General features: G+C 36.8%; 1 protein-coding gene across 2 annotated transcripts in view; it reads left to right on the top strand.

Moving 5' to 3' along the window:
* PDCD10 (programmed cell death 10) overlaps positions 1–7023 on the top strand; it is a 43281-nt gene extending 36258 nt beyond the window's left edge. For both annotated transcript variants that reach the window (XM_074298139.1, XM_074298140.1), the window contains exons 6-8: positions 3618–3696; positions 4281–4363; positions 6536–7023. In XM_074298139.1, the coding sequence (XP_074154240.1) occupies positions 3618–3696; positions 4281–4363; positions 6536–6617 (244 nt within the window). In that variant the 3' untranslated portion in view covers positions 6618–7023. The remainder of the gene's footprint in view (positions 1–3617; positions 3697–4280; positions 4364–6535) is intronic.
* Positions 7024–23754: the final 16731 nt, after the last annotated feature.

Raw genomic sequence — 23754 nt, 5'->3', positions numbered from 1 at the left:
GATTAGTTGATTCCTAACTTTTCTACTTCTAAATCCTATGAACAGAAATCCATCTTCAAGTATTTGAAGGGCTGTCTAGTGTCAGAGGGCTTAATCTTGTTCTGCTTGATCCCAGAGGGCAAAAACCAAGGACTGATGGGTGCAAGTTTCAAAGGGGCAAAGTGAGATTGAGACAGCAAAAAAACATGCAATTAGTGCTATATCATAGTGACATAAATTGCCTGTGAACCTTCCTATATTTTTGGTCGAAGACAGGAGCATTTGTAAGTGAATTATAGGAGGAATTCTTGTTCAAATATATGGCCAGATGTTCCTGAAGGCTTATCCTGGTCCTTAGAGAATGAGGCAGAGAAGTCTGAGTCAATGGCTTAATGCCTAGATGAAGAGCATAGATTTTTAAAAACTAAAGGTTATTGATTGGAAGCAAGGAATAACAATCCCAGCAATCATAAGAAGGTTCTCCTTTACAAAGGAATATAATTTGCAAAACATTGTCATTCTCATTTTATCCTCACCACATTTTAGGGAGGTAAGACTGTTATAATGTTCATTGTACAGATTAGGAGTCTAGATGACAACTTTCTAGATGAAAGACTAAGTGATAATCCTGGACCTTCTTAAATGAAAATCCAGGAGCTATGTGGAACCTTATTTGTTCCAGTCTCCTCACTCTGCTGGGTAGGAAATTTTGAGACCCATTGGGGTGGAGCTTGATTAACATGATTGGCTTAAAGCCACAGAATCAATAAATGAATCCAGAATGTGTCCCATTGAGAAAGATTGAGCTCAGGTAGCATTGGGTTTATCTTATAGTTCTTATTTCATAATTTTGAAACTTAAAAGCTCTCTTCAGCCTGTATATCATTTTGAAATTAAATGTTGGGAAATTTGAGATGCACAGGGAACATTATTTTGCTTACCAAATTGCCACTGACTGGAGTTAAGTGGCTGTAGGAAAGAATGAGCCTGGTGATTTTGCACAACTTAAATCCCCTTCACTTGCAAATTAAGGCAAAACAACTTGCTCCTGGTTTTGGTCCTCATCCACAATGGAGGAGGACAATGATGTTTTTTAGGATTTTAAATTGCTGTCTTTTGATTCTTAGGAATTCTTATAAGAAATGCTTCCTTTAGTTTTTCAATTGTCAATGCTGAAAAATTATCTATGCATATATCTTGTAAATAAAAAGCCATAATAAAAAATATTTCCTTTATTAAAAGGAAGTGACTATCATTCAATTTTAAAATGCCTAAAATTATTTTTCTTAACAAACAAAGAGGTCTTATAGTATATGGAAAGAGCTGGCTCTGTTTGGGAGGTTCTGAATCTTTTTGGTGCTATAGACCTCTATTTAACATCAGGAGGACCTAGTTCAAGTCTGCCCTTAGTGACTTAACACTTCCCAGCTGTGTGACGCTAGGCAAGTCACTTAACTCCAACTGCCTCAGCCCCGTCCCCGCCAAAAAAAAAAAAAAAAGAAAGAAAGAAAGAAAGAAAGAATTTCTGGATTTCTCAGCTGGTTAGAATGTTGTTTAAGGGACCAGGATTGAGTGTTCAATTCTATGCTGTGATCACATTAATAAAAATTTCAGAGACAAAGTCCACCACCCCTGCTTTGGCTAGTGATATGCTCAAGTGATCCATCCCTATTGTTAAATATTAACTACATACAAAGGCCAAATTTGTATGATGGTATGAGAAAGATAGCAAAATGTTAATCTTGAGAAGTATTCAGAACCCCGTCCCCATTCTAGCATACTTTATATGCTATACCTGCACAGAAAAGCACCTGGTCTGATTTTAAGACAGAGGTTTTTAAGCTAGGGGACCTGTGTTTTTTCTTTGTTTGTTTGTTTCTTAAGTAGCGATTGATACATACTTTTGAGGATTAAAGGGTTTCAGATGATTGAGAAATGAAAAAACTTTTTAAGTTTAACCAGTTAGTGCCCTTCTTATTTCAAATGTGGAAACCAAGACCCACATTACAGATAATTTTAACTGGGATTTCAGCCCAGAACCCAAAACATGGTATACCAAAAAATCTATTGATTAATCACTATGAGGCATTGCCTCAGTCAAACTTTAACAGGTCTCAGTTTGACTGAGGCAGTGCCCAACTAGTGATTAAGGCTAGATAAAGAAATAAAACAAAGAATGGCCTCTTGTACCTAGTTCAAAAAGAAAATTGATCTGGAAGGGGAAGATTCTCAGGTTATGGTCAAAACAAAAAACAACTGCTATTTATATTCACTCTGAGCCAGTCAGGGTCCAGACAGTGACCAAAGGAGGCTTGACCTGGGAACCATTGTTGGTCAATCAATGAGATGCAGAGTGATTTGAGTTTAAGACATAGTCCTAGCCTGTAAACCTCAGACACCTTAGAAAGTTTCAGGCTGGTACCAAGGAGGTACTTAGTAAATGTGTATTGATTTTTAATTGACTTTGTGATAACTTTGAATTACCTCCACCCCATGAGAAGGCATCCAGGTGGATTTTAGTAGAATGTGCTGTTTTTATTGTGCGCGTGTGTCTGTATGTGTGTGTTTGCATTGTATTTCTAGAAACAAAGGTATCAAATGATAATTGAGACTAACATAACTTTGTAAAAGATGAATTCAGAAGAAGTTTGGGCCAGAAGGAATAGAAGGCTCTTCTAAACGCCAAAAAAAAAAAAAAAAAAAGACTTCAGCATAGAATGTATCATTGGAAAAGGACAGCCTTGTAGACAAGCCAGAAATGTAGAAGTGAAAAAGAGTACAAGAGTGGGGAAGATTCTAAGTCTCCTCTGCTTTTTCAGATATGGAAGGAGGGTTTAATAAATGAGGTGATATTGACCATGTATATCACACCTCCTTCATGAGGGAAAGGTTAAGGGAAAAATCAGAAAACTTGAATAGATTCTGGTATTAATCTGTTAACTCTGATGTCAAAGTGCTAAACAGAATGTAAGGAGTTTAATGTGAGTTTAAATTCATCCTCATGAACTTAACAGCTGTTTGACATTATTACCTCAGCCTCAGTTTGTAAGGGTGTTCTTAAGAATTAAATGAAATTATATTTGCAAATGTTAGCTATAATCTATTATTTTTAAAAGATTTTGGGCATTGCTCTTAAATAATAGTTACTACATAATAGATGGGATTTTATGAGGGAATTTAATCGAGTTACATCTTGGAAATGTAACAGTGTTCCGTCATTGAACTAGATATGAAACCTGGAGTAATGCCCAGTAGGAGTGATACTTAGACTGGGGAATCCTCAAAGCATGGATTTTCTGTTGAATCCCAGATCAGTTGCTTAGTGCGGTGTGGATGGGGGAACCAAAGATAAAGAAGGAAATTAGAGATTTTCGAGGATAAATTTAAGGGAAAGTTGAAGTCACTCAAGCAGCATTGAGTAATGAGAAGAATCATCATGTCATTCTGATGCGCCACGTTTGGGAAATAAAAGAGTATCCTGGGAATTTAGGTTTTACATTGAAGGTCTCCATATGAAAAGAAGGGTTTTTTTTCTGGTTTTTTTTGTTTTTGTTTTTTTTTCCCCCAAAAAAACAGTAAAATGTCTATATTAGATGTAACTGATTTAATAAGTTGCTCAATTTTTCATTTCCCAACAGGGATATTGCCAGTGCAATAAAAGAACTTCTTGACACAGTGAACAACGTCTTCAAAAAATATCAGTACCAGAACCGCCGGGTATGTTGGGCAGAAGCACTCTGCAGCTGCCATGTTTGCTTTGGCTCCTCACTTGTTGAAAGCACCCTTATGTAGAGAAAAGTGACTGTTGGAATGGAAGGCTTATAAATCCATGTATTCCTGACCCTTCCATTTGAATGTGCTCCTTGGGTGTGACTGATTAATCTTGATCAGAAACCTATCATCTTGTCCAGCTTTATGTCTTTTATCAGCATGAAAACTATCTTCCCCTATTCGGATAATGCTCTCTTTCTTTGCTGTAGTGGGCAGTACCAGGGAGTTGATGTGACTAAACTTTTGGCGCTACATCTCACCAGTCATAACTAAGCAGATCCTTAAACAACTGACAAACAATGAATTCATTAGCTTCTCCCTACTCCAGAGCTTTTTCAGCGTGGTAGAGGCCCCTGCTAATCTAATTTTAGGCTTGCCTCCCTTCTCTATTGAGTGCTTGAGATAGGACTGGATAGCAGTGATTGTGGATTTTCACTATAGGTAGCGACCTTCACTGAGTGTGACTTACTTTGTGGTATTAGTGTCTCTTAGTGTCTTATAATTTCACCATTTGACTTTTGTCTCTTTAGGCACTTGAACACCAAAAGAAAGAATTTGTAAAATACTCCAAGAGCTTCAGTGACACTCTGAAAACCTATTTTAAAGATGGAAAGTAAGTTCAATGATAATGATATATTTTGATTTTATATGCAATTGTAGTATTCAATTCTATATAGGCAGTCCCATAAATAATAAATTTGCATTTAAATAAACTAATTCACTGGGAAGTGGAGGGGAGAAGAGAGCATTTTTAGATTACATATCTTATGTTTATGGGAAAAATGGAAGGAGATAGGTGGGGTTATGTTTGATTCTACCTCACCTCAGCATTGGGACATTGACATTTGTCACAAAGTAGGACCTGGCATAGAACTCTGGCTGTCTTTGTCACCCATCCCTCAAGAATGTTTCTTAGCCTACAGCCACAGTCTTTGATTTCATTAAGCTCTGAAAATCTTGCAGATGGGACAGCTCTCCTGCTAAGATTTTTATACTCTTAATTCCACAGTGGTGGGATGTCCTCTTCTTCCAGAGAGGCCATTGAAACAGGGAGGTTCAGTGCCACTGAAAGACCTGGCTACTGAGAATCTTAGCTCAAATGCTCAAGTCATTTAACCATTCAGAGATTTGGTTTTTTCTTTTTGGTAAAATGTGAGAAACAATCCTTGTACTGTCTACCTCACAGGGTGGGGAGGAAAGTGTGTCTCCCACCAGGAATTGCTGAGTAGTCACTGTGGCTGCTGCCTGTATCTTTACCGTCATCCATCATGCAATTGTGCGACTTTGGATTGCCCTAAGCTCAGTCCACATGGACTATGTGCCATGTCATGTATGGATTAAGTGTGTTCTAAGCTGGTAGATGAAAGCTGCCTTGTTAATAGTCACTTGACATTTAATTTTTTTTTTTTTTAATCTGTCAGTTCAGCAAAGCAGATGGGTTTGAAATTGGGAATGAACACATTGAATCAGATTCTTCAACTTCAACATAAAATATTTGATTTGTAGTGTTTGTTGTTCAAGACAGGTACCATTTTTATTTTTATTTTTTTTTTACTATTTGGTATCATTTTTTTCATCTTAATATATTTTTTTTTAAACTGAGACCATTTTTTCCCAAGTCCTTTTTGCTGAATCCAGTTAATAATACCAGATACTTTCATTGGAAAAATTTCGCTCAGTACAATAATGATATCTGGCTTTGAGTTAATTAACAACCATGATAAGAGGAAGCAGGAATCCATTTGAAAACCTACCTTTGATTATTGAAGCTTTTCCAGGACCCCCATTGTTGTTGCTCTCCTTATTATTCAGTGTTGACCTTTTTTAAACAGAATAGTCCTGTGGGTTCATAAGTAGAACATGTGTTCACACTGATCCATCAGTGCTTTGAGTGGGCCCCTCTTATAATTAGTTGGCATATTTGAGGGTAATGTTGCAGATTTTAGAAAAGAGAAATAACAGGTTCATTACATTATAGAGTTTGTGTCATTGGCATTGTGAGTGAACATATGAAATGGAACAGCCTGTCTTAGGAAATGGGGAAATGGGCAGTATTAGAAAGTTTTAGAGTTTAAAGTCAGTTTTGACCTTTAGTTTTGACCTGGTGAAAATATTTTCACTAATTATTGTATGTGACGTACTGAAATAATTTTTTTTCCATTATCTCTAGCCTCTTTCAAAAGACTTATTTGTGCATTTATAGTGCATTTCCTTTGTCTATGCATTGCAGTAGATGTAATGTAATTGAGACTAATATGTTAAAAAAAAAAAAAAATGTCTTGCCTTTACTGCCGTCCATTCCCCATTAACACTGATAATTGCTTATGTCTTTCTTTGTTGTGATTTTGTTTAGGAGTTCTTTCATTTTGGGGGAGGTTGAGATGAAAATGATTGTGTGATTAGCATGAACTTGCACATTTCAAATGGTGCCATTTGAAGCATAAATTTGTATGAAATCCAGAGTGGGATATAAGAGGATTTTCCTTTATGGCCAGTTATCTCTAATTTACTTTTTAGTATCAGAAGTATCATCTATAATTGGCAAACTATTGGTTTATGGTCAGTGATAACTACTAGGAGTTGTCAGTAATGCAGAAACTTTGCATTTCTAATGTGAAAATACAAACAATGATATCCCACAGGAATAGTGGCTTCACTTTGGAAAGGATAAAACTGATCAGTTTTATCTTTTGCAAGTTGTGTTAAAGATTAGCCTTTTTGAATATATGAGTTTTTGCTTCTAAAAACTGTCTAAAACATTACTATTTATGTTCTTTTGTAACAGGGCAATAAATGTGTTCATAAGTGCCAACCGACTAATTCATCAAACCAACTTGATACTTCAGACCTTCAAGACTGTGGCCTGAAAATTGTATTATGTTAAGAGCTGTATGTTTCAGTGGTGGTGTTAAACTGCTGCCTTTACCTGTAAATTTTAAAGTTTGACTGTATAAATTATCAGTCCCTCCTGAAGGGACCTAATCCAGGATGTTGAATGGGATTATTGCCATCTTACACCATATTTTTGTAAAACGTAGCTTAATCATAATCTTACACTGAAGATTTTGCATCACTTTTGCTATTATCATTCTTTTAAGAATTATAAGCCAAAAGAATTTACGCCTTAATGTGTCATTATGTAACATTCCTTAAAAGAATTGTAAATATTGGTGTTTGTTTCTGACATTTTAACTTGAAAGCGATATGCTGCAAGATAATGTATTTAACAATATTTGGTGGCAAATATTCAATAAATAGTTTACATCTGTTAAACATTTCTTTACTTGAAAAAAAAAATGTGTATAATTAAAAGACCAAGAAGACTTGGTAACATCTAGAGAACTTCTAATGGAAACTTATTAGCTATTTGTCACATTATAATACAAGAAGAGTTTATATATATATATAAATATATATAGTCTTTAATTCATTTGGACAAAAAGTAGTTAGTGGAAATATTTTCACTAATTATTGTATATGAGGTACTGAAATATTTTTTTCCATTATCTAGCCTCTTTCAAAGACTTATTTGTCCATTTATAGTGTATTTACACTATTATGTCACTTTCAGAACTCAGAGATTTAAAGGTTTTGACTCTGAGAAATAAGTCTTCTGTCAGGACGGGTCCTAATAAGCTTTGCACACCTTTTTTCATACAACCGTAGCCCAAACTGGTAATAATTTGGGAATAAACCAATACTAATTGGTGTGACATCATGAGTGTATATTATTACACTCTTTAAATATGTACAGTTTTGTTTCCCAGTAGAGGAGTCTTAAGGAAATTATGTATCAAGTGTTCATGTTAAATATTTTCATTTTCCATTTATTATAAAAAAATAAAAAATAATTCAGAATTTGTTGATCGTATATAAAAAAGGTTTAGGTTTTTAACTAGTTTTTTATTGTAAGTTCTCATTACTACTTAAATATTTTTTTCTTTTTTTAAAAAAAGGGGTCAGAATTTTAGAGACTGAGTTCATTAGAATGAGTAAAATGTGTTTATGGAGAAAGTATACGTTTATGTAAAAGTAGAAAGTCACTGGAAAACATTTTATATAGCCCATTAATTTATGACCTTTTTTTTTTTTTAAACCATCTTTGTTTCTCCCCTTTGAGACCTACAGATAATAAAATTAATGAAATCAGCATTCTTTACTATTTATAATGTCATAAATCACTATTCTGGGAAGTAGATAAATGTGGCTGGATTTACTCTGCAGACTATTTAAGAGAAAAATCAAATTAGCAAGTCTTTTTTCTGGACTTAGGCCCAAGCTGCCAGCTTTACAAAAGAACTGGAGATTGGTTTTACAAATAAGAAGAAAAAAGGAGAAAGAGAGACTACTCTTGTCCTGGAAGATCTTATAATCTAATAGAGGAAGAGTATACACCAAAGGAAGCTGAAAAATGGGGGAGAGTACCAGAGAGTTTGGATGTTTAATCTTTTTGCCACCAATTCCTGACAAGCTCTGTCGCTTCCCCTGAAAAAGATGCATTAATTAGTACCTTGATAGGAAGTTTCCAACTTGCCGTAAACCTTTCTCAGAAATTTTGGTGCCCTCAGTCCTTCACCTAAGCCAAAGTAAATGTAATTCTATATGCCAAAGACTGTGCTAAACTAGTCATAGTGAATACAAATGCAAAGGAAGAAATAATCCCTACTCTCAAAGTTTGTGATTCTAAGGGGACAAGTATATAAATGTTAGAATAATTCCCCTGGCAAAAGTGGAGTAGAGTGCATTGTTTGTTCATTACTGAAAATAAGAAATCAAGCTATACCTTCTGATCTGTTTGTGCCATCCAGCCTCCACTGGAAGGGCCGAGGTCATGCTCAGTAAGAGAAAGCTCTTTTCAGACTCCTCCCTCCTGCCAAATTGTTTACAGTTTTTGGTAGCTTTTTTATTTATTTTTTTTAATCACTTCACACACAGGTTTTTGGTTTCAACACTCAAGAAAGATTTGTATATCATATTTATGGTTTAGTCAGAGTGTCTTAAAATAAGGGCAAAGCTCTCTAGCCATCCCAGACCGATGTGGAAATATGGTAGTTCTGATTAATGAGGCTTCAAAACACTGCTTAAATCAAAAAGTTCAGTGACTTGAGTAAGAACCAGTGAAATCTGCAAGACATTAAGAAACTCAACATTTGCTTACCTCACTGATACAGTGGTCTTCCAGGGAAAAATCCTTTTTCCTGGAATTCTTGAACTCAAGGAAAGTGGTCCTGTAAAATGACGATAAGTGGGCATGTGAAAGAAATGGACTAGGAAGGGTTAGATTAGTAAGATGTAGGGATCGTCAGAGAGGAAATGGGAAGCTGGAATTTCGTGCTGTCCAGTTATTTCAGCTTCAACCTTTGGAAGGAAATCGGACTAGGGGACCCCTCCCTCCAAGATTCTGCTCTAATTCCCAGGGATGTTTTCCTATGAAGAATAAGCTTCAAGAAATTGTGAAAGAGCTCAAAGGATGTGAGTTGAAATGTCATATTCTAATAGAAAGTTGGGAAACATAAGCTGGATGACTCAATGGACAATGTGTTCTACCTTGCATCGAGAAGCTTGATCCAGATTCAAAACAGCCTCTGACAATTGCTAGTAGTGTGACCCTGAACACTTAACTTCTCAGTTTCCTGAGCTGTAAAGTGGTGATAATAAAAGAAGAGTAAAGGATTCCCTATCCAACCATCCTCATCCCTCAAGTAGGAACCAAAAAAATCTATACCTATACATATATATATATATATATATATATATATATATATATATATATATATATATATATATATATATATATATATATATATATATATATATATATAATATATATTTTAAAGGTGACTGGAGGTCCAAGAAAGAAGCCATAATCAAATATTTTTAATTCCTTCAACATATCTAGAAGAAAGAAAAGAGAGGTCTTTGAGGTAGCAGTTCTTATGAAAGTCTTCTTTGAACTGGATTTCTCAGAGTGAAAGGTCAAATAGACTTTGATCTATAAGTTTGATAACCTTTGATCTTTTGGGAAAATCTGCCTATAGCAGAGAAGAGTAACTTAAAGGAGAGTATTTAGGTTTAAATTCTTGTGAGAAAGCAGCAAATAACTTCAGTTTGGGGCAGTGACAGTATTGGTCATAAGACCAGAAGGGACTTTACTGACCCATCGAGTCTCACCCCCTCATTTTACATATAAGGAAACAGGCCTAAAGATTTAAGTGATTTGGCCAATCTAGCAGCTACTGGTACTTCGATTTGAACCCAGGGCCCCTTTCACTCCACTATGCCACCTTTGAAAGAAGTAGGAAGTTTGATATAGATTTTAAAGCAACTATTTCATAATCCTTTGGAAACGAATTCTCAAGGAAAAAAAACAAAGTAACCAAGCAAGCTTAAGCAAGCACAAATTTATTGGTTTAGTAAGACCTGAAATAATGTTCCTGCAGGGAAGACCGGAGCTGCTTTTTTAGTCCTGGCTCCATCTTGCATCCTCTGAGTGGCCTTAGGGAAGGCCCTACCTTTCCCAGCCTCTGTTTCCATTCTGGTAAAATAGAGCTAATGCTTTACCAGAGGTGCCAAGCTTCCTGCAGCAAAACTCCCTAGTAATAATAGCAGGACCAGACCAAAATGTGTTTGGGAAATGTTTAACAAAATAAAAACAATATAACAAACTACGGCTGCCGTTCATTTGTGTCTGCCCCATTTAGGGTTTTCTTGGCAAAGATACTGGTGGTCTTCTTCTAGGTCTAGGGTTTTCTTCTTCTGACAGCCGAGAAACTGAGGCAAACAGGATTAAGTGACTTACTTTCCCTGCTATCCACTGCACCATCCAGCTGCCCAACAGTACAGCATAATTGTTATTAATTTTTGGTTTTCTTAGTCAATGTACTGCTTAAAAAAAAAAATGGGGATAGGGATTCTATTTGAGTTGGACATCACTGTTGCCGATGTTACAGGGTGGTGGAGGGGAAAAAGCTCTGTGAGCCCCAATGCACAAAAGAAACGGTCATAGGTCAGGCTAGATAGTGCCTTGATTCCCAGATCTGGACCTCCCTGCAGCTCTGTGAGAATTTAAGTCACTTCCCCATCTACCCATTCATTCAATAGATAAAACATGTTTTAAGCACCCAGTGTATGGCAAACACTATGCTAGGTGCTGCAGAGACCAAAAAAAAAAGCTCCCACCCTTAAGAAAATTATATTCTGTTGATATATTTAACCTTTATCAGATTGTTTTTTCTCTTGCGGAAGGGGAGGGAGAAAAATTGGGAACACGGGTCTTGCAGAAGTGAATGTTGAGAACTCTCTTCATATATTTGGAAAAGCGACATACTATTGAAAATTTTAAAACTATATTCTGAGGGGGGACAATAAAAGATGAGAGGAAGAGGGGAAGAGAGATGGGAAGAGACAGAAGGAAAAGGAGAAAGAAGTGATAGATTTATAGCTGATAGAGTATAGAATTATAGCTTGCTAGATAATAGATAAATAGATGATAGGACAGATGATACACAGGTGATTAAATTAATATAGCAGAAGTGCACATAAAGGAGTTTGGGGCTGAGGGCAACAGCACGTGGGAGATTAGGAAAGCTTTGTGAGGTGAAAGGAGAGTTCATCCAGGTGCCAGGGATGATTAACATAGAATACTGAGATAGGATCCAAGTGGAATGTGTGGAAAAGAGCAGAATTGGCCAATTTGGCCAAGTCACAGAATGGGAGAGGAGGAGGAGTGTCCAGGTGGGAAGAACTTTAAAAGTGAGAATTTAATTTTTGCTAGAGGCAGCAGGGAGTCACTGGAGTTGGTTAAATAGGAAAATTGCTCCAACGGCTGTATAGAAATGGAGTGAGAAATTTGAAGCAGCCCCCTCAGGTGAGGCAACATGCTTTGGAACCTTACACTAAACAGGGAGAAGTTCTGCCCACACACTTCCTATTTTACATGTGTCAACTGAGGCACAGAGATGAGATTCAACCATTTAAAGTTAGATTTTTCCCTGAGACACTTTGGGGATAGTGAAAAGGGCAAAGCTTTGGAATCAAACAAGAATTGGGTTCAAACTCTGGCTCAAATCCTTAATTAGCTCTGTAACCCTGGAGGCACACTTAGTCAAAAGATAAAGCTGTACCATGCAATGATGCAAGACAATTACAATAGACTTGGGATGGAAAATATCATTTTCATCTAGAGAAAGAAGGTGAATGGGGATCAAAGCATAGTGTTTTCACCTCTTTTTGTTGTTTGTTTGCTTTTTCTTTCTCATGCTTCCTCCTCTCCCCCTTTGATCTGATATTTTTTTATACAACGTGACAAATAGGGAAATCTTTTTAAAGAATTGTACATATTTAACCTCTATCAGATTGCTTGCTGTCTTGGAGAATGGGGTAGTAAGAGACGGAGGGAAAAATATTTGGAATACAAAGTCTTACAAAAATGAATGTTAAAACTACCATGAGTATTTGAGAAAATAAAATGCTTTTGAGGCTAAAAAAAAAAAAAAAGATAAGGCTGTATTTGAGGTCTTTTTCAGTTTTAAATTGAATGATCCTTGACTTAGTTTCCAATTCTCTTCCTGACTTATCATAACTGTGTTTGTTTATAACTCCAGAGACTAGCCCCTTCATTTCCCTACACCTCAGTTTCCTCATGAGTCAAATAGGAGTGATGGACTCAATAATAGCTAAAGCCCAGATTTTAATTTAATTTAATAAAAATAATTAATTTTAATTTAATTTTAATTTGTTGAATGACCCTAGGTTCAGTACCTCATCCACCAGGTCTGAATCCCTTTTTTTTTTTTTTTTTTTTTTTTTCCTAAACAAAGAAATGGAGGAGAAAAGATTTCAGTTGCAAAGGTTCAGAAAAGGGCACAAGCTGGAGAGAATTATCAGTGGGGAATATCTTACCTGGGAGCTGTTTTTCAGGCAGGCCTACTGAAGTGTGAATACTTCCCATGTGAAGTTGATAGCCCTAGTGTGGAGATGAAGGGCCCTCAAAAATATCCTGAAATTAGTAGAGATGGCTTCAAAGATGCCTTTGGATAAAAAATTTTTAAAAGGGAGAAGATTGTGGGGTTTTTTTTGTTTTGTTTTTTGTTTTTTTTAAAGCACAAAAACACAGCAGGGCCTAGAGGAATATTTAAAGCACCATTACTTCATAAATGTGCTAAATGTTTCACTCAGCATGAAATAATTAGGAGACATTTTGATTTTCATTATGAAAAAATAAGAGAGAAGGAAAAAAATTAACTAGGAAAGCAAACATCTCTTCAGAAAAAGTGACATTCCACTGGGCCCCTAGCCTCTGAAGTTATAAATTAGGATCAGGAAAGCTCTCTCGATAAATGCTAGCCACTGGAATATGAGGAATGAAATGAAAAAAACAAACAAACAAAAAAAAAAGCACAGAAAGTACATGCTAATTGGACTCCAATTTCTGTGAACAGAGACTAGAGCTAGAAATGGAAATGGCCTTTCCACAACCTTTGAGGACAAAAGCATCTTTCACACTTTTCCCTTGATTATCATTTGTCTCTTCCCTCTGTCTTTGATTTCAGCTTTTCTATTTTCTGTCAAACTTTGCTCAGAAAATGTTTTGAAGAGTTTGGTTTTGTTTGTGTTGTGTTGTGTTGGTTTGTGTTGTGTTTCCATCACTTTGACACTTCAACATTCACATGCCCAGAAATGTGCTAAACTTCAGAAAGTTTCTATCAAAGTTATCAAGAAAATGGTCTACATCCTCTCTTAAGATGCAACAAAACAAACAAACAAAAATTACTCATGCATATATACTGTGAAAAAAATTATAAATGAAAAAAATGCAACAAAACAACAGCCTATAATAAAAATAATTGATTGTCAAACTATACCATATTGATAGAAAAGCTCAGTTTTGATTTTGATTTTCCCAATGTGTGCATAGTTCTGTGCGTACCTGGGGTGTCATTTCTTGTTATTAACCTGGAGCCATGGACAGAGCACTGAGTCATGGGGATCTGGCTTTGAATCCTGCCTCAAAATCTTACTGGCTTTGGGTTCCCCCTCAAAAAATGAAGGGGTTGGGTTTAATTGCCTTCCCTCCTTTCCAGGTGCTTTCTAGCTCTGAATCTCTGATCTCATCATCATTGGTCCAACGCCCTTGCTTTACACATAGCAGGCACTTAAGAAATGAATTGAAACTACAAATGGTGATAAAGCTTGATTGTGATGGAGAGGTGAGGGGGCTAGTTTGGGTACCAGAGCAACCCTGCTTCTTAGTCTCATAGTCTAGTTCTAGATAGTCCCTTTCTCAGCTACCAAATGAAGTGTTCAGTGGATGTCCTGAGATTACTTCCATCTCAGAATCTGTGTTTCTAGGGTCTTAAGTTCACAGTGGATAGAGTACCAGGTTTAGTGTCAGGAAAAGCTGAGTTCAAATTCAGCCTTATATATGTATACACATGCACACACACACACACACAGAGATACACACATATTTGTCTAATCATTATTATAATTGAGTAGCAATAGATCATATTGCTAAAATGACTAGTTTCTTAGTCATGAAAACTTGGGATTTAAGTCCCAGACTGACAGGAACTGAATAGATTCCTTTGTGTAAATTTCTAATGCCCCAGATAACTTTTAAAAAATAAAACTGGATAGATATATTTTATTTTTCTATTGCTTACATTTCTTCTAGCACTCATCCATCTTTCTCCTAGAATTCATCCCATAGAAAAAATGATATTTTTTTGGGGAAAAAAAAGAGTAAGATAAGTGGGGAAAGGAACAAAGCCCTTATATTCTGAAAGTCTGAAAGCACAAATGCTATCCCATTGGGAATTTCCCATTCCCAACCCATTGAGGGTAGAACCATTCTCCTACCCCACCCTTTTTTCTAGCCCCTTGGAGCACATACTTACCTGTTCTTTGTAATTCTGTAACATTGACAGTTGAATGGTTTTTTAGTTGTATATTTTTGTCATTGTTATGTATATTGTTTTCTTGATTCCACTTGATTTGTTAGACATTAGCTCCTAGAAGACTCAGTTTTCTCTGTATTTATCCCATGTGTCATTTCTTACAGCACACAAATCATTATTTGTTTAGCCATTTCCCAACCAAAGGACTTTTTTTGTTCAGACTTTTTAACTAGAATAGCAAAAGTATCATTATAAATATTTTATGGGGACTGCCTTTCATGGATGACTATCTTGGGAGATGAGTCTTAGAATCTTTGAATTAAAGAACATGGATATTTTAGGTACTTTATTGGCATGTTTCCAAATTATTTTCCAAAACGACTGGTTCACTATTGTGTACCTTGTTGTTGTTTCAGTCGCTATCCGACTCTTTGTGACAATACTTCAGAGTTTTTTTGGCAAAGATATTGGAGTGGTAGCCATTTCCTTCTCCAGCTCATTTTACAGTTGAGGAAACTGAAGTAAACAGGATTAAATGAGTCCCGAAGGGTCATAGAGCTAAGAAATATCTAGTTTGTATTTGAACTCAGATTCTCTTTTAGACAACGAAACATCAAACTTCAAAGAAAAGTGACTTTCCAAGCTATGCTTGGAGTTATTTCAGATCTCATTTTAAACTTTGATTATTCCAATGTATGCTTAATAATGTGTTCATGGGAAGCAGTTATCAACATGCACTGGTAGGAGGAATTTTCTCACTGGGATTTCCCTACATCTATGAAATCACCCGTTCTCCCAGACCATCACCCTTCCACAAAAAAACAACAAAAAACAGTTGTTAGCCATTTGAGAGGCAAGTTAGTATAGGGGTTAAGGTTTGGATTTGAAGTCAGGAAAACTTGGATTGAAATCTTTCTTCTTATTCTCTATCTGCAAGACCATAAGAAAATGACTTCATCTCTGAGACTCAGTTTGTTCATCTGTCAAATGGAGGTAACAGCATCTGTAGTACCTACTTAGCCAGATTATAAGGAGCAGATGAGAAATTGTAAGAACTTTAAAGCTGTATATAAATGCCAATTAATCTATTAAGACCATTTTCCTTTCTGTTCCACGTGGATTCTCCCCTGAGACGTTCTCCTCCTCCTCTCTTAGGCATGAATTTCCCCTCCCACAGTGCACACTGTATAGGAATGGCCTTGGCTCGTTCAGAGAATGAACTTAAAGCTCATATATAAGGAGCCTCATCTTTTCCTGCCTGGCGTAGGAGATCATCTGGAAAATTATAAACCCTAAACACGTTCAGAAAATTAAGAGCCGCTTCCCCCAGCAGCCTTTTGGTCAGGGCTATGATTACAAAATCTCCATCTGTGGGTTTTTTTTAGACGCCTTCTCCATGAGTGCCCTTGCACCATTTTGATTTAGTGGTGTACTTTAGATATTAATTCTGTCATGGCTGCTCCCGCTGTGGGAAGAGGGGGAGGCCGCCAGCCTTCAGGGCTTTCATCTCTGCCCCTGCAGTTAGCATCAGTTCTTTTCCTTGGAGAAATATTTATCTGGACAGTGTTAGCTTGGGATGCAGGAGCCTGTAATTTTTTAAGCTGCCCTTTCCTTTATAACTTGGATCTTGGAAAGTTTTTCTTTGCATCTTTCATTCCCATCTTGATTCAATAAGTATTTAGTAAGTGCCTACTGTGTGTCAGACATCTTATTACTAAGCAAAAAGTGAAATCATCTAATCCTTGTCTTCAAGGAGCTTACATTCTGCTGGGTAGGGGTGGAAGATTAGGAACCATATGTGTGCGAAGAGCAAACTATCATATCTTCCGTACTCAAAGGGTTCTGGGAGGCCATCGTGGCCTGCCTCCCCCAGAAGGACAAATCGCTTTCCTAAGATCACACAATGCAGAGAGAGGATAAATATAAGATATTTGATAATAGTAACAGCCAAGGGCACTATTTTGCATTGGAGAGTGATGCGAATTTCCTCTACTAGGTTCCTTGAGAGTCCAATCTCACCCAGAATCAGGTAGATGAGTTTAGGGGTCAAACAAAGTGAGTAACAAAAAGGAAAGGAAAAGAAATGTATTATTAGTGAGCTCAGGAACACTGCTTATACCGGTGGCAACTTTGGCTCTCTGGGGTACAGATTGGGTTGTTCTAGCTTGGTAGATTTGCTTAGAGCACAGCCAATGAAAGCCATTCCTGGGCAGAAAGGAAACAGAAGGGGAGGGGGAGGAAAGTCTCAAAGTCTCTGGAGTGTTAGGAACTGATAACTGTCATGTTTGTTCCTGTTGGGAAAATACATCTCTCTGTGGTTAGTAATCACCAGGAAAGTAGAGGGCTCCTTAAAAATAAATTCAGCCTTGTTCTTCCTGTAGTTGCTATCAAGGAAGAGAATAAAGTTGAGCCTGAGGGTCTCATTCTAATGATATAACTCAAAGCTCATGAACTAGGCATTATGGTAGACAAGTAGATACAAGATACAAGGGGATGGGTAGTTGGAGGAAACACATACATATATAAATATATATATGTATATATATATATATATACATATATATCAAAATATAGATTTAAGTAAATTTAATATAAATATAAAATCAATAAGTACAAATATACACAAAGTGGTTAAATACAAGATAATTTAGGAAGAAGAGCACAAGGATTTGGTGGAAAACAGAATAAGAGAGGAAGGGAATAAGCACTTATTAAATGTCTCCTATATTCTAAATATTTCACCAATATGATTTCATTTGATATCAAGAAAGGTTTCATGGAGAATATGGTGCTTGATCTTAATCTAGACCCGTGGTCCTCAAACTTTTTAAATAGGGGGCCAGTTCACTGTCCCTCAGACTGTTGGAGGGCTGGACTATACTAAAAACAAAAACTCACCCTCTGTCTCCGCCCCTCAGCCCATTTGCCATAACCCAGCGGGTGGCATAAATGTCCTCAGTGGGCCGCATCTGACCCACAGGCCTTAGTTTGAGAACCCCTGATCTAGACAGACTGAATGGATTTTATGAGGAAGTGATTAGGAGAGAGTACATTTCAGGGATGATGGAGAGCCATGCAAGTCAAAGGCATAGAGGTGAGAAATAGAAGACTGAGAAACAAAAAAGACCATTTTGTTGAGATTGCAGAGTATGGGGAAAGGAATAATGTCCAATAAGACTAGAAAGGCAGATTGGGAGCAGGTTACACTTTTCTGTAAAAGCTAAATAGAAGGATGTCTATTTCTTCCTAGAGGCAATAGGAAGCCACTGTAATGGGTTGATTTGTGAGTAGAATCACAAGGTCATCTATTCACTGAAGAAAAAGTATTTTAGCAGCATTGTGTAGAATGGACTGAAAGTGGGGAGGCAGGAAGATCAATTAGACTGTTATATAATTTAAAGAGAGGCAATGAGGGTCTGAAATAAGATGATAACTCTCTGAGTGGAGAGAATGGATAAGATGCCAAATACGCTTTCAAAATAGAAATGGCAAAATATGGCTACTGAGTGGATATGTTGGGTAATGGAGAGTAAAGAGACAAGCGTAATGGCTAGAGCCCAGCCTGAAACCCTGAAAGGAGAGTGATGCTTTCAGCAGAAATAGGGATGTTTGGAAAGAAGGATGGTTCAGAGAGAAAGCCAAGTTCCCTTTTAGATATTTAATCAAGTTGAAGATGTCTCCAGGCCACCCAGTTTGAAATCTCCATTAGGCAGTTGGTGATGTGAGACTAAACTTCTGGGGACACTGGGGCTTGATATTTAGATCTGAGTTACTGGAATAGAGATGAGAGCTAAGACCATGGGAGATGTTAAGGTTATGTAAAGAAAAAAATAGGATGAAGAGAAGAAATCTAGGAAAGAACTTCTTCAATTAAAGATGTAAGACAGATGGTGAGCCAGCTGAAGAAAATGAGAAAATGTGGTCCCATAGGTAGGAGAAAAGCCAGGAGAGAATAATATCATGAAAATCAGGGAGGTGAGAATCTGCAAGAAGAGGGGAAAGTGGTGACAGGATTGAGGAAAGTAGAGATGATTTGGAATAATTCCTTTGGGGAGTGGGAGAAGAAGTCAATTAGGGAAAGATTTCACCGTCTTGATTCAGTGAGAGCCCAATTGAGACTAGACAACCTGAATTTGTAAGGTACCAGGTGGGGAAATTCCCTCGAACTGCTTTCAGTACCTTTGAACAAGAGTAGAAGGGGCTCATGGGATAAGGTATGGAAAAGGAGAGAAGCCACAGTGCAAGTGGTTAAGGAATTTAAGAGCAGAGGACCACTTAGATGTAAAGTAGCTAACGAGATTAGGGGGAGAGGAAGAGGAAATCAGAGGAAGGATCCTAGACTGAGAAAGTACTTGGGGTGGCTGTTTTAGAAGTCTCAATGAGGGCAAAGAATGGTAGGAGACATGAGACAGAGGGAGAGATGGGATGATAGAAGAGTAAGAGTAGATGAGGAAATGTCAGTTTTTAAGGAAACATCGGTAGGCAATGGGAAGTTGGGTTTATCATCATCCTTATATGTGTCTGAGGTAGATTAAAGGAGTAAGTCATAGATTTGAGGGTGGCTGAGGAACTGAAAAACATTTTTATGATTACTAAAATATCCCAGTGTAAAGATGAGAGAAAGATGATGAGCCAGGTGCTGAATCTTTGAAAGGAGAGAGAAATTCCTTGGGCTCAGCATTCTGTACCCATTACAATTTACATAGATTATAAAAATGTAATTGAGAGTACTTTAAAGGAATAAAGGTTGCTGAGTGAAAGAGGCAAAGGGACAGTTTAGAAGGGTTAGTGGCTACAAGGACTATCCTAACTCCTCTGCAAGGACCAACATGTCAAGGGGTATATGATAAAATACAGCCAGGGTTGGAGCGGAGAGTTGGGAATTCATTCTCTTCAGGGCAGATTGAAGGAGTGTGAGAAACAGAATCAAATTAGTGGGAGTTGGAGTTTTAAGGAATGGGAATTTCAGAGAATCTGATTCAGGATGAAGATTCAGAGAATCTTCAGTGGAAGAGAAGGGCGGGATTGGAGTGCCATGTTCATAGGATAGGGTTGAGGAGGATGGAATGAGACATCTGGAAGAAGAGACTGGGGAAGACTTTTCTTTTCCTAAGTGGTGGTGACTGCTTAGTATGAGCATAGAGAGGGAAATAAGAGGAACCATGGGGTGGTTTCTTATTGGGTAACAGAAGAATAATAGTCAGTCTCTCAAAGTCTCTGAGAGGTATTGCACAGGGAATTTGACCCAACTTGAGCCTTCTCCAGGGTGCTTAATAGGGATAGTGGGAAGATAGAGGTGGGCTCAGATCCCAGCATTCTCAGAGACCACTGGTTTGAGCCAGACTCTGCTGTTCCTATGCCTTCTCTTGGAATGCTGGTGGAGAAGATGGGACAGTGCCTTTTCTATCACAGATGTCCAAGAAAGTGGACTTTCTTGGGTCAGATAGCCAGTATGCTTCAAAGTTGGGAATTAAATCCAGGTCTTTTTTGCTTTGAGACAAGTTCTCTAACCATTATACGACACTGCCTCTCAATATCATAAGCTAATGTATGTAAAGCTCTTTGAAAATGTTAAAATACTATTTAAATATCAGTTATCATAATCCTCAGCTTTCTTATCCCAGCTCCTCACAAGCACTAGGTCCTGAATCACCTGATTGATTAGGTAACTCCACACCAACAGAACCTTTTAACTTGGAGAATTTCTATGCTCAATATCAAGATATGGAGAATAAACAGTTCCCATAATGCATTTAGATTAGAATATAGTGCCTTTTTTGAGGGATACAAGATGAAGGAATGCTAGAGTTAAATCCATTGTTTGGTAAAGACCTTTCTTTTCAGGATTTCCTAAATGTTAACCACCTGACCTGGTCATGACTAAGATTTGTTCAATTCAATTCAACTCCTTTTAATTCAATTTAAGCACCTATGATATGCAAGACACTATGTACTGAGGATATAAAGAAAAAAATGCAGAAAAAATCCTTACACTCATCCTCTAAGAGCTTATGTTTAGACTTAGGGAAAAATATCTACATAGATAATACAAAAAAATTCAAAGTAAATACAAAGTAATTTCAAGGGGAGGGGTGAAGGATTAACCCCTTGAGGAGGGAGAAGAATAGACCTTCTATAGAAAGTAGGAATTGAGAGTTTTGAATGGAAGTGGGGATTCCAAGGGATGATATGAGGAAGGAAAGCATCCCAGGCATAGAAGATGGGCTGTTCAGTCCAAGGTATGGCAAATAGTCCAGTTTGGTTGGACTGTCTAGCAAAATAGGCTATCAGTCTAATTTGAATTAACTGTAGGAAGGGTGATCTGTAATTATATATATATATTTTTTTATTTTTATTTTTTTTATTCATTTTTCCAAATTATCCCCTCCCTCCCCCCGATGACAGGCAATCCCATACATTTTACATGTGTTACAATATAACCTAGATACAATATATGTGTGTAAATACCATTTTCTTGTTGCACATTAAGTATTAGATTCCGAAGGTATAAGTAACCTGGGTACATAGACAGTAGTGCTAACAATTTTCTGTAATTATATTTTAAAGAAAATCTTTTTTTTTTTTTTTTTAACTCTCAAGCATTTTTTGGACTATTATTTAGTTGTTGTTAGTCATGTTTGACTCTGTGATCCATTTGGGGTCTTCACAGCAAAGATACTGGAGTGGTTTGCCATTTCCTTCTCCAGTGCATTTGACAAATGAGGAAACTGAGGCAAACAAAGGTAAGTACCTTGCCCACTAGGATATGTCTGAGGATGGATTAAAACTAAGGAAAATAAGTCTTCCTGACTTCAGGTTTTGTACTTAATCTATTATACTATCTAGCTAACTCTCTCTGGTATATATACCTTTGTTCAAACTAAGCAAATCCATCCACTGTTGGAAGAATTGTAAGCAATAAGAGCCTGGAAATCTTTTGCCATTGAATCCAAGGCCTACAGTAGAAATGGTGGCCTTGGGCAAGACTTCTTAAAATTTTTCTACTAGCAGCCCTTTGGCTTGAAAAATTTTTAAGTGATACTTGATAAGTATATATAAAGTATATATATAAAGATATATATATATATATATATATATATATATATATATATATATATATATATATATATATATATATATAAAGTATATATATATATATATACACATATATATATACATATATGTATGTATATATATATATATATATATATATATATAATAAGTATGCAAACCTAACATTTACTGATAATAAATCATAATTTTACAAAACCTACATTCAGTTTTGGGATCCCATATGGAGTCATGACCCACAGTTTAAGAAGTTGGGGTTTGGGGAAGAGTCAGAGTTGGAAGAGTTAATTAGGAAGGAAGCCGTGATCACATGGTACCTGGAGGACGGCTGGATGCACAGAACTTTTCTAGACATTTTCTTTTTTTGTAGGGAAAATGATGAGGTTGCATTAAGTAATTACAGATTTGATTAGATAATGAATTTATTAAGTTCATACAGTATCTGGGAATATAGACACAAGCAAAAAAAAAAAAAAAAAAACAAAAAAAAAAAAACAGTTTCTCCCCTTAGTGCTTATATTCTACTATGAAAGACAATACATAAAATGGAGCTTCTAGGATCTCATCAATCAAAGAAAGAAGCTGAGTGTAAAGGGCTGAAACTCTGAGTTGGTGCCCTGGAATCAGACAACTGAGCACTTAAGGCTAATTACCTATTGGACAATAACTCTATTAGCATATGCTTGGGAAAATGGCCCTTCTCACTATTCTGTGCTGGCTCGATCTTTTAGTGTATACAGATAATCGTAGGAGGGATTAGGGGGTGGAGTGAAACAGCCACACTCACTTTGCTGGACGAGGAGAAGGGAGGTTGGTGGAGAGCTTGTGGCAGTTTTGTCCACCTCTTACTTCTCCTCCTAAAGACCAAGGACTTTTGCTTATCCTGACTCTGGCTGATCCTGAGGCCTCTAGGGAAATAGCCTGGACTTCACAGAGGAGATAGGGATCATTCTCAATGCCAGAACTGAGTATAGGGTATGAAAATTCCTTTTACTCACCTACATTTTTAGAGATTGGTCTGAAGATACTGAGTCATAATGGATCTATGATCATATAAGCAAGGCTAACTCTGTAGCTACTATGTTCTACCAATTCTGATTTATGAGACAGATAGGGAAACTGAGGCTTAGAGATGACTTGTCATTTAGGTAGGATTAGCAACATGCCTCAAACTCAAACCTTCCAATTCCAGACCTAACCTCTTTCCCATTACCCCAACACCAAATCTTTTACCAAAATAAATGAAAAAAGATGTAATCCACTTTAGGATGCCTTGACAGTAATGATTTCGAATAGGATAATTTAGCGGAAATAATCCTGTAGCAATGTGATTGATTTCTCCAGTAATTTATTTTAGCTGCTCATTAGCCTTACTTTTCAACGACCACAAGCAGAGTTTCTCTTTCTATTGCCTACAAGCTAAGTAGGCCAGGCTGCCTTTGAGCTGTGGAATAATTAGTGATATGCTTGATGAGTCTGTGGGATACCTGGTTCTCAGGGTGCATCCTCAAAGAATGATTTCCCTTCTTTTCCTCATTAGTGCCTGTTTTCCTTTATCAGAATTTCTCTCTCTCAAATCTGGGTGACCATTTAAGAAGCTGACCCCATTGACCTTGCAAATTGCCACTAACTTCCTTGGTGACAATCCTAAGTGTCGTTCCCAAATGGGGGCAACTGCATGCAATTTATAATATTCTGGGCTTTAAAGAAAAGCACCAAATTCTTCTAACTGAATATAAATAAAGTGTTCTTTCTGGTTCTATTACTAATGGAACAAGGTCACAGTAATACCCATTTTCTTTTTTTTTTTTATTAATTTTATAATTATACATTTTTTGACAGTGCATATGCATGAGTAATTTTTTTTTATAACATTATCCCTTGTATTCATTTTTCCAGATTTTCCCCTCCCTCCCTCTACTCCCTCCCCTAGATGACAGGCAATCCCATACATTTTACTTGTGTTACAGTATAACCTAGATACAATATATGTGTGTAAATCCCATTTTCTTGTTGCACATTAAGTGTTGAATAC

This window comes from Sminthopsis crassicaudata, chromosome 3 (assembly GCF_048593235.1).
Source record: "Sminthopsis crassicaudata isolate SCR6 chromosome 3, ASM4859323v1, whole genome shotgun sequence".
NCBI lineage: Eukaryota > Metazoa > Chordata > Mammalia > Dasyuromorphia > Dasyuridae > Sminthopsis > Sminthopsis crassicaudata.
Note: the sequence above shows the minus strand (reverse complement) of the source record. Positions and strands in the feature narration are given on the sequence as shown.